This window comes from Camelus ferus, chromosome 29 (assembly GCF_009834535.1).
Source record: "Camelus ferus isolate YT-003-E chromosome 29, BCGSAC_Cfer_1.0, whole genome shotgun sequence".
In the NCBI taxonomy this organism is placed as follows: domain Eukaryota; kingdom Metazoa; phylum Chordata; class Mammalia; order Artiodactyla; family Camelidae; genus Camelus; species Camelus ferus.
This window is the reverse complement of record NC_045724.1, coordinates 16,534,098-16,546,575: the sequence shown is the minus strand read 5'-3', so window position 1 is coordinate 16,546,575 and position 12,478 is coordinate 16,534,098. Positions and strand designations below refer to the sequence as shown.

Here is a 12,478-nt window from a genome sequence, read left to right as displayed (position 1 = left end):
ACCCTCCCCTGCCCTTAAAATCAACCTGCAGGCAATGGTCTCAGGGTCTCAGTCTGACTTCTACTATACCAATTATCTCCTACCTCAGGCCCTAAGATCACCAGTAACTATCACAGTAAGGTAGCAACAAGAGTAGGAGCAAATGAGGAGGCTAAACAAGGTTAATTCTCAACATACAAATCTGTACCAAGAGCTTGGGAGGAGAAAAGAAATAAAGCTAAAATTTAGCAGATCAGAACTATCATGGAGGTCAAAGTATCATCACCACATCACCACCAATGAAATGAAAACGGTGGGAAATGCCTCCCAGGAGTTAGATCGATGTATTTGGCTGACAGCAAAAAGTATTTAGAGTTCCATATTTTAGGAGATATCTTTCTTAGTTCACTAGCCATTCACTGCCTGTTCTTTGGAAACCCAAATCAAAACAAATGACAATCCTCCTCCAAGTGTTATGGCTTCGCATTCACTTCATTTGGAATGCTGCATGCTCTATTATTAAAATGTGCACAGAAAAAATTTCCATACTACTGGTTATAATCTGGTTGTTTTAATATGTGCAATCCTGGGACTCAGAGTCTGTACATGTGAACCAAGTAAGTGGCTAGGGCAGCAAAGCTTTCAGTAATGTGTAATATCAAGCCAATAATACATGATATACATGGATATAATATTATCAGCAAACATTAGCCCAAACCACAGCAAAAAAAAAAAAAAAAAATCATAGTGACAGCTCCTACACTCTCAGGTGCATTACTGAAAACGAGTACATCATTTTTATACCATGAGCATACCAAACCTGTATGTATAGAAGGTTTCACTTAGGAAAAAAATAATCTGAGCAGCATAGAATCATGCAAAATATTGAACAGATCTTTATTTGCAACTGTAAACGCGATAGCATTGTATGCTACATAAATATCATAGCATAACATGCTGTTCTCTAAAGAATTCTGGAACATTAAATGCTGGTTGCAAACTATGCTAGAAAAGGGAAAAAAACAAATTTCACTGCAGAAATTAGTCCTTGTGATTAAAAAAGAAGAAGAAGAAGAAGAAGAGGAAGAAGAAGAAGAAGAAGAAGAAGAAGAAGAAGAAGAAGGAGAAGAAGAAAAAGAAGAAAAAGAATACGACTGTTAAATTTGATGAGTCAGTGAGTCTGATTCATCTTGGGCTGTGCAAGCTAGGAGTAAAACACACCCAAAGGACATTCTCTGATGCCCACCCACACACCACAGATCTCTGCCCAGCGCAAGGACTCTGATCGTACCTTTTTCAGCCTCAATAGCCTCAACTGTGGCTGTACAGAAGTGAGCAGAGGCATGCAAAATGAATGAGAGAGATGAGAAGGGTCATATTGTACAGCAGAAAAGGCAATGATCACTTAAAATATCACAGTACCCCGTACTACATCATCATTTGCAATTTAACATATATAGTACCCATATTAGAGAGCCCCATCCAATCCCCCAATTCCTGACACAGCACAGTTTACACACAGCACTAAGACACCATCGCTCAGAGCACAGAACACGTAGACCTACTATACACACAGACACCTCAGCATCCATGCAAGTGTACACTAGTATTAATTACCCATCTTGAATTCAGTATTTTGATGGCCTTAGAATTTTCCAACATGTTTATTATATCACATCCATCACAATCACAAGGAAATTCTCTAGGGTGAAATTATGATGGTAGAATTGTAGCAAAAGAGTACACAGGAGGAGATTCTTTTTCTTTTACATCTAACTGGAATAATATTTATCACCAGCTGGTTCCCTAAGATATAAACTAGAAGGGGTCAGCAATGCTTTTCCTGTCACTTCTAATTCATAGGGCAAAGCATAAGCTGCAAAAGTTGGTATGACCTACAATGAAATTTATGGGCAGTAAACTTGGAAAGTTATTCTAAACAGAACAGTTCAGTTCCATAGCCCTGTCCTTCACGTGTAATCTAAAAGGACTCCTCTGGTCTATTAGAAACTTCCTTTCTATTCTAATATCGGTGTTCAACTATCTAAAAATATTAACATATATAACCTTAAAAATCCATTTATGTTCAGTGTATCATGAACTCAAATCTACTTCAGGTACTAATAGGCTGCATTCTCAAGTGAAGATAAAAAGGCTACTTTTCAAGCCCATTGAACAATTAGAGAGGAATCAAGAGATAGAACTGAGGTCTTACAGGCAATAAATCCTAATCACTTCATGATATAGACATATAAATAGGTCATGTAAATGAGAAATGCATTCTTGGTATAGCTTGTTTCTGGCCCATTAAGAGAATTTCAACATATTTAGTCATACATTTTGTAGTCAAAGAATCTTCCAGCTCATTTCTGGGTTCAAACTGTATAAAGCACTCACATTGAGGACCAGGGCCAAAGACTGCAGAGGACAATATTGTCAATTCTCAATTCTTCACCTTACCCAAAGTGCACACACTCAGAATATTTATAACAACGCCCCATCCCTTCTATTTTGCTTCTTCTACAGTAAGGTCAGCTAGGACAATTATTCCTAAACTGACCTTTTAGCAGTACACATGATTTAGAAATGACAAATTTTATCCAAAGCAGTTATTAATGTGAAAGGACACTGATGAACATATGGAATTAAAGTAGACTAAATTAGATAAGTTTGTTGATCTCAGCCAGATAATAAAGTGAATTGGGGACCCCAAACAAGGAGGATGAACACTGAATAAAGGGAGAATTAATTTTTCTTAATTTTCAAATTACATTACAAATTAAAGCAGACATACTTATTGTATATTCACTGTACAAATTACCATTTAAAAAATTTAGCCCTGTACACTTGGAAAATACTCTTGGAATGTGCCCAGACAGAAAACTGAGACAAATGATCCATCTCTATTGAATCAGCCTTGGGACTCCTACTCTTCAAAATGTGGACTATTTTCTTTTATAATTTAGAAATTAAATGAGGAAAAAATAAAACACCTATCCAAACCTATGTTTTAAAGAGCTTGTGGTAACAGAAGTGATTTACATGAAATATTTCATACTTTGTATTATATTTAGTAATAAATTAAAAATAAAAACTGTTATCACTGTAAGAATTAGTATCTATTTGAGTGTAACAATAATTTAAGTCTATTAATAAATTTGTTCAAATTATGAAATGCGACAATATACTTTTGAAATCATTCTATGGGCTTTTAATTTTATACATAAAACCATTTTCTAGGTCAATTTATATTCTCTGCTCTTTCCTGAGGTCTCTAAATGCTCCTAAATTCTTTTCAGAATACAAAATAAGTATCACACTCAAAACTGCATACCAGGTCAAGCTTAGAATTCAAAGATGATCATTTGAAGCTTAAACATTAAGCTAAAAACCACTATTTTTCTTCAATTTTTTTTTTTCAGTTGTATTGGGCATCTTGATATGGCCTTAAATAAGTTTGAATATACTGCTTTCTCAAACTATGTTCCTCAATACTACACAGGATAAATGATCAAGAGGAATTGACATTACTATAACAGAGATGGCCACATATTTCCCATATAGGTCTGCATGAAGGTAGCATTATAGGGCTAGCTCCCAGCTAAATTTCCATGAAGAAACTGTGCATAAAATATGAGTATCAAATCCCACTCCAATAGAGTTGTGCAGTTTATAAAAACACTTGAGAAATATCATAAATTAACTGTAAAGTTATTGAGAAGATGATTCCTATTTTCCAATAATAGGATGGAGGTCTTAGAATTTAAAACCTTTCTTTTTTGCAATACTTAACTCTCAGTTTAAGGAGTCATGTCTACTAAAATTTAAAATGTTACATAAATTTTTAAAAATCACACAGGTGCAGCTTTTGTATGAGGTTTGTTATTTGTTTCGAAATGGGTTTATTTTATGCTAGAGAAATCACTTCAACCAAATGCTCAAACCACACCATCAAGATCACGGCTGGCAGAGCTAGGGAGCTATCTAGTTTCCCAAATTGGACCTCTTAAGCTCAGCACCATCCAGTAACACACTCTAATCCAGGAATAGACACTCCCTTAGGTAAAGCTGTCTTTCAAACTTTCCCTGCAGTTAGGGGTGATTTCAAAGTTGGAAGACTGAACTTCAGGCTGCATGCAAATTAAGAATAAATAGAAGTGCTGAGCTATCAACAAAGCATGTAATTAGCAGGTGCTAATTGTGAAATCTGAAAGAAAAGGTTTGCTGTGGATACAACATAAAACTAATAATATATCCAAGGATAATCGAGAGATGACTGTAGTGTAGATTTATTTCAGTATGAGACTCTTTTGGTTCTCTTTTCCTTTTCTAAACTAAGAGGAGGAAGGGTATAACAGTTTTCAAGCTATTAAAATTCATCCTTTTTTATTAACATTTTTGCTAGTTTTATTAAATATTTAAGATCTTCTTGTTTTAATGAAATCCTTTTTTAAAAAATCCCCTCATTTTTCTTATGTTTACAATATAATAAAAATGGAGGGCAAGAAATTTAAAGAGAATCAAAGTAGGTTTTTTTAATCAAAAAAAGAAACCTTATTCTAAGTGAAAATTTGAAACTATAACTTTAAAACATAGCTGTATATCTCACATATACCAGTGATGGTAGCAGACAACACAATAACATATAAATAGAACATGTATAGGCTACAAGTAGAAATTATTTGTCTACAGGAAAAATTCTATTTATTTATATAAGCATTTATTACAAAACTGAGTGAAATGAAATTGTGAAAAGTTAATCTAATTTAAATTTATTCAAAATTAAAAATTAAAATTTCCTATTTTTTTGCTTTTAAAAAATTCACTAATTATAACACCAAAAACGACACTGCTAATCATGACTAAGGAAAATACCAGATCTGTTGCTGCTTGTTTTAATACAGCAATGACCCTTGGAGGGCTATAAAAAGTGGCTACAATAAAACATAAATTAAGGCTTTTCATATCACATTTTCTGGTTTCCAACCACAAGGGAAAGTTGTGGGTTACTGTGTATAGTCTACAACATCCACATCACTACATCACTCTCTTTTATTTAATCTGTAACGGGCTTTCAAAAAGTTAACCCAGTATTTACACAGATATTTACGCCAAAAAAACTTATTTTTTTTTAATATAAGATATTCAATGAGCCAGATTACAGGAATTCTTTATGTATAATTCTTTTTATTTTCATGCAAAATAAAGGCACACTTAATAACACCCTTTCAATTTTGACTTACAGGATTTAAATTCAACCCCTTATAACAATGACTTAATATCTAATATTACATTCATGTTCAGAATGCACAAAGTACAGCAACAAATGCAGCAAACCTCAAAACAAGGTGCTACAACGTTGCTTCTACATCAAAAGACAGACAAGTGTCTGATAAAGTAATTTAATTTAACATACTTTTACAGACATACAGCTAACCTAAAGAAAGACAGACAGATTTAGGAAAGCAGCTACATCTGCAGAGGAAGGAAACAGCATGTTACAGACAGTCAATTATACATAGAACATTTGACAAACACCACAGAAAACAAACTTTGGCATCATTTCCCAGGGTACAAAACCTTGCACAAATCTTTTGGCAAGTGAAGTGCATAAGTAATGTTCTGGGGCCCAAGCAGATTGTTAATTCTAAAATTAAGTATCTGAAAATATAAGCATAGTCTAATACAATTACATAAATTAAAAAAACTAAAAATAAGAAACGTGGAATTACATTTCCATTTTAGTAATGTGGATATCCTTGATTCACATTCTGAAATTGAGGCTTTAAAAAGAAAAGGGTGCATTAGACAAACGAATAAATAAATATTTCAGACATTATGATATGAGTTACTCCCAGATCATTTCATGAAAATCTGAGAGACTGATCATTATTTTCAATTGAAAGGAACACCCATTCTATCAATTTTCTGCTCCGGTCAGGTTATTAATCAGAGACTACCTATCATATATAGTATTCTGCCTGTGTCAGCTGCCAAGACAGGAACTAAAAAGCAGAAAGAATTCCCTGCATGCATTATGTGTATTGTTAGCAAAAGAGTGAGGTGTGCCCCAGTCCATCTGAGGCACAGCAAGTTGCATAACATCATTACCACTTTGTAGGGTCTGCCGTCCTCCAGCCAACACTCCACTAGGCAACATCCCTGTGGGAGTCAGGCCCTTGAGTGTCAGCACACTTTCACTCTCCTCCCTGTAGCAGAGAGAAGATAATAAACATCAGAGACTTCCAACAAGTTCCTAGTGTAAAAGAAGAGATGTGGCCCAGGTGTAGGCCATATATATAACTTAGGACATTCATTGCTATTATCCTATTTTCTTCAATTCCAAGATATACATTTTTCTACATTCTAAATGTGTCATATAAGAGGGTATGCCTTACAACTGAAATGTATATTGTTTCTCTTGAAAGTCTTTATTAAATACAGGGTGAGAGTCATCAGCAATGGGTATCATAAAATTGTGAAAATATGGTATTTCATGTGCTTTAAAGTTCAAATATCTAATATAATCAGTTTTGCAAACAAATTATTGCAAACAAATTTTTGCAAAACACCCATTCCTGTGCCCCCATAAACCTGGTCTTCCTGAATTAACCCCAAGAAGACAAAAGGGACTTCCCATATGGATGAGCAAGTTCATCAGGAACACTCTAAAAAGTGCCCCCTCCCTCTTATCCTGCTCTAATTTTCAAGGTGTAGATCTAACACTTTCATCACAGAAGGACAAGAGATACCAAAGGTGAGTAAATAATCACAAGGGTCAAAAACACTAGTTTCAAAGGGACTTGTGTTCCCTTCCTAAACATGTAAATATGCAACTAACTTCATAGGAAGAATGCTACTGTATTGCTTTCAGATATTAAACAGGACATTGCTTGTAAAAGAGCACAATAAAACTAATTTCTGTAAAACAAATAATTGGGAAAATATATAATTACCTGAGAACAGAGAAGACTCTTGCCATCTTGCCAATTGCTCGAATTTTGTTTCTTATGATTTCTTTCCGGGCTGCAGCTGAACCTACTTTCAATGGAATAAATAGAAAGAAAGACTCAAGTTTAGGGCATCCACATCTGTACCATTCTATTAGCCTGTTTCACACTCATGTGAACCAACACCAAGCCCCCTGCCACCAGCTAGATGAACTCATGCCAAAAAGCTTCTTACTCCTTCAATGTTTAGCTCAGCACTGGTCTAGTACTGGGATCTGAATCAGATACAAATGAAAAGTAATCCACAAACTTGTATGACTCTCAGACTACTGACTAATCAGTAAAGCAGCAATGGGAAAGAAACTAGAGCCCAACCTGTATCACAAACCAGAGGACAAGAAAAAATGGTAATAATTCTATAGTCTGTTTAATTCTCATGAGAGCCTATGGCATGCAGACTAACAGACAAGAACTGGTAATAGCCTACAGCCTTCTGTTTGATTATCATAAAAGCCTTTGACATGCAGGCTGGAAATATCCCATCAGACTACAACAAAGTAAGTTTCCTTGCTCTAAGTTGGTCTGAAAACAATGATATGAAGCAATTACTGGACAGGTGACTCAGAACTAAGGACCATATCAGCATTTTAACAATGCACATCTCAACCTCATGGACTAGGTGTCCTCTACGGTCATGCAAATATATACAAGTTCTTACATTCCTAGGTGAGTATGACACAAGGAGAGTGAGCAATGGGAAAAACTCTCCTAAAAACTAAAGGATCACTAATGCTTCATCTCCAAAGGGTTAGCTGTGCTGCTTATCACTGATACAAAAGAGAATGTACCAAAATAACAGAATCTTTGGCTGAAGAAAGACTCATAGGTTGTATCTTCCTTCCCTTGGCCTCCAGAAAGAACAACAACCTCTGTCCTGTTATCTCATATATAGCAACTAGAATCATTCTGGACCCAAGAGTGAGGTTCTTTAGAACTGTGCTTCAACATGATGAAAAACACACATATAGAAGCACTGCGGTTGAGGAGAAGGTTAAGGAGAGGCTAAAGACACTACACCAAAAAGGGCCTGAGGTATACAGAGGTCTGAACAACCAAAAGTCTTCTCGGCTAGAGCATCTCATTTAAAATTCAAGCAGCCCACAAATACATATAATTAAAACCTAAGATGATGACTGGATCTTACTGCAAGGAAAAAGAAATCCAATTTCTAAGACGAAACAAAAGACATACTTTAAAGAAAACAGGCTCCACAACCATGTTTATGATACACCTTTAAGGGTAATATTAAGGGTTATCCCTCTAAGGGTAATATGATGAGCACTGAAGCTACAGCTTTTATAAGTCCAGAACTGTGTAGGCACCATGGCACTACACAGGTATTTTCAAGATGCCAAAAACATTACTTAAGAGTCTCAGAATCATTGAACATTAGAATTTGAAGAGACAGTAGAGATATTGCAAAGTTCAACTGCCTCATTTTATAGACAAACAAACTAAGTTTATTAAGTGTCTTGTTCAAGGACATAAGGTAAGTCTGATTCTCTTCAAATAAATTAATATAGATATTTTGTTTTAAAATTGACAGAGTTTTAAAAATAGCAAAGCTGGGGAAGAGGAGTATGGGGATGGGGAGGAGGGCTGTAATGAGATACATTCATATTTTCAGCCTTAATTTATATGTATCTATAAAACCGAATGATATGTAAACAATACTGATTTCAAATTAAAAATTCACTGGAATATAAAAACACTTTATAAATCAGGATTTTTAAATCAGTTTACAAACACATCATGCATAATATTAAAGTAAATGTCCACAGTAAAATTACTTTGGGGAATAAGACAGACAATCAAACACCCCTAGTCATGCAGGGAAAAGTACAAAACATTACAAATAAGCAAAAGAATGAAATTTTAAAACAAGAGGAATGAAAAAGAGGGAAAAATATTTCCATGCACAGAAAGACAGATATCTTGGAATATGACTTCTAAAAACATCAAATTCTAACTTAGATAAAACTTAAACTAAATTTGCATAAGGCCCAAGAGGACTCTGCATAAATATACTCAATGAATATGCTAACTTACATGGACATGAGGACAACTTATGAAGTCATATTTCAAAACAATGTTACTCTGTCTGGTCTGTACCTTTTTTATTGCCATATATGAGCCGTTCTTCAGATGGAGAGTCCAGAAAAAAGGAAGTGAATGATGGAGAAAAGGTGGTTGAGACAAATAAAAAGATAGAGATTTAACTTGGCAGTGGTACTGAAGAATGAATGTAGAAAGAAAGGGAGAAAAATGAAGGCCCTCATATTTGAAATTTGAAAAATGTAGTACTGTAGGATCTGGGAAATAAAAGAGGGATGCCACTGGGTAGAGCTCTAAAGGAAAGATTTCTTAAAAGATATGTGTTCAGAAGAAATTATGGATAGAATGACTATAATATTTGATGAAAGTAGACAAATTAGGGACAGAAAAAAACACGTGAAAACACATAAGACTGATAAAAGACTGTGCTAACAACAATCGCACATTTATATTAATACCCCTAAGGAAATGTGTCACTCATGGAAGTATGTTAAGTGAAAGGTAATGACACAAATGAGATACAAACTCATGTGGTTCTTCAAGGACACCAACATCTGCAAAATCTGTAGTATACACAGAGAAATGTAGGTAACTTTATAAACTACCTCAGTGGAAAACCTTACCCACTCCCAATTAAGGAAAGGCTAAGTCTCCCACACTCCATAATAATAACACACAATTTCTTGAATCTGAATTGCAGAACTTTTGCACATACTCAGGATCATCAGTATGTGCTGTCTGTTCCCAATCCAATCTGGGAATTTGAGGAACATCTTTTTGCAGAAATAGCAACAGATTGTTTTAAAGCAAGTAATAGTTCTAAGAGTAGGCAGCAGAGATGTTTCATTTGAGCTTTCCATTCTAATGCTGAGATACATGATTCCACTATAGGAAACGGCAAAGTTTTAGTTTAGTAAAACTATAACAATATGGATTATGTATTTCCTTTACCCAACTCAACACAAAAGATAAATAACTGAAAGAAATAGTATGCATTCTAAATATCACAGAAATTAGTGTTCAAAAACTTTCTTTAATGATTACATAATACCTCTAAAAGGAAGGCTATGTGCATTTATACATGCAATATGTTTATGTAAATTTTTGCCTTTAAAAATAAACCCACATGTACATTACACAATACAGAATACCAAACTCCATCACTTAAAAAAAAAGTTATTTCTTTAACCAATTTCTGCCTTGAATACGCAAAAACTACTCTTTCCTTCCCGCCACTGGGAAATCTCCAATCCTACTCTCTCCCTTCCCCATTGAAAAGCTAAACCCTTATTCTTCCTCCACAGCAATGCCCACCCCAACAAGTTTTCCATCTAAGCCAGATTTCTCCCCAGGCCCAGTCCATAGGATGGTTCTACTGCTGAGCAGGAAAAGGGGAAGGAGAAGACAGAAGGCATGTTATTGTGGTGAAAGGAAAAGGAGAAAAGACAGAGTTAAGGGGAAGAAATAAGGGAATATGAGTAAGAAAGGGAAACAAACCTAGTTCCAGTAGCTCTTTTCTCTATCTCATCCTAGTATCTCTCCTAAACTCCTCCCCTTTCCTCCATTCCTCAATTTTCTTTCTCCCCAAAACCACTCTCATTCCTCGATGCAAACTCCCAGACCCATATTCTTAAAATTTTCTTGGAGTACCTACTGTTAATACTTGATAGTGGAAGGGTGAAGAAATAAGGAGTAACTGCACCTGCCATGTTGGCAGTGAAGGGAGATCTATTTCTAGTATTCAAAGCTGGAACTCAGTGTATTTTCCCAAAGAAACGCTGTCATAATGATACTTACCAATTTTTTTAATTACTTAAGAGTGGGGAAGAATTTTCATTCTCTCTATTCCCTCAATCTATAGATGAGAAGATTCTGAGAAGTTAGGTGACTTCCTCAAGATTACACAGCTAGATATAATGGTAGCACCAAGACACCTGAACCATTGATCTTTTTCACTAAACTACACTTCCTCTTTAATGATCAAATTTGACTCATCCCTGGAGTGTAAAAATGATAAAACAAGTGGATAAACAGCATTATCTATCATTGATAGGGAAAATGTTGATAAAATACATGAAAGCTAATTAGAATGAATATAATAAAACTTTATATTTATTCCTGGTTGAGTCCCCAGAAATATTTAGTGTCTATCTTCAAATAAATCATCAGTATCTAAACCAAGTACTGTATTAGACTTAAAAAGGAAACTTTTTTCCTTTTCACTATAGAGAAAGGACTAAAGCATCACCTACCACTACTCCTATTTAACACACTATTAGCAATATTGACACAAATTTTTAAAGAAAAAGAAATAAAAATGTAGAAGTAACTAACAATATCAGCCTCATGCAAATGGAATATTTTTTAAAGTTAAGGAAAACAAAATAAAATTACCATTGGAAATAATTCTGCTGACCCAAGTTGCTGAATAAGATAAATACACAAATATATAATTCCTTTATACAGTTAGAAAATACGTTTAGAGAGCTACCAGTTGCAATACCAATAAGAATTTGAAACACTGAAGTACTAATTAAACTTGGTAATAATTTTTTTCAAAAAAAACTATGTAATTTTAAATGGAATAATTTTATATTAAATATACTAAAGGGAATATTTACAGTAAATGAATGAATTATATAGAGCAAGAGATTTTGACTTTAGAAACTTAAATTTTTTTTTACAATTCCTAGATTCAGATATAGATTTAATGTCATATCAATTAAAACTCCAACTAGATAAATTAATAGAAAACTCAAAAAAATTGGTGGGATATGTACAAAAATTATTTCAATCATTATATCAATATCTGTAACATTATGATGTAGGTACTGTTACCTTTATTTTGAAGATAAGAAAACTTGAGGCTCAGAAAGGTTAAGTAACTTGCCTGAGATCACATAGCCACTATGAGGAACTAGAATCTGAACCTAGACCTAGTCTTACAACAGTAGTAGCAGAATAGGTAAAAGAAATATTTAATTATAATACTTAAAAGTTTTTATGGAAAAGACAGATATGATAAAATATGTTACAACTAAAAACTTCTACACAAACATCAAAAGGAGAATTAAAATAAGGAAAAATAAATATTACTCATTAAAGCTTATTATCCAAATCAAAAAAGAACTGATATATATAATTTATTTCAGTTAACAAAACTATAAGCCAGAATAAAAGCACATCTCTGCCTGCCACCAACAGATGGCAATAGCAGACACTAATATACAGTCACTTTGTACTTTCAACAAATGGACTTACAAATGATTAAGAATCAAATCTATTTGTAAGTAGAGAAATTTCTAAATAGTTTTTACTCAGATTTTACTTGGTAAATGGTCACTTGAGAGGGGCAGTTTACAAAGTTGCGAAAGCAGTTATTTTCTTCCTTAACATCATTAAAATTCAAAGAAATGTAAATTAAACCAACTGTA

General features: G+C 34.1%; 1 protein-coding gene across 8 annotated transcripts in view; it reads right to left on the bottom strand.

The window, feature by feature from the left end:
• The window catches only part of PPP3CB (protein phosphatase 3 catalytic subunit beta), a 43,517-nt gene that overhangs the window by 1,859 nt on the left and 29,180 nt on the right, over window positions 1-12,478 (bottom strand). Inside the window, exons 11-14 of one of the 8 annotated variants that reach the window (XM_032470331.1) lie at window positions 9,102-9,128; window positions 6,936-7,020; window positions 6,091-6,188; window positions 1,271-1,300 (exon numbers count right to left, since the gene is read on the bottom strand). In XM_032470331.1, the coding sequence (XP_032326222.1) occupies window positions 1,271-1,300; window positions 6,091-6,188; window positions 6,936-7,020; window positions 9,102-9,128 (240 nt within the window). Of the gene's footprint in view, window positions 1-1,270; window positions 1,301-5,146; window positions 6,189-6,935; window positions 7,021-9,101; window positions 9,129-12,478 lie in introns of those variants that run through there. The other 7 variants (XM_032470332.1, XM_032470336.1, XM_032470334.1 and 4 more) reach the window with 7 other exon arrangements.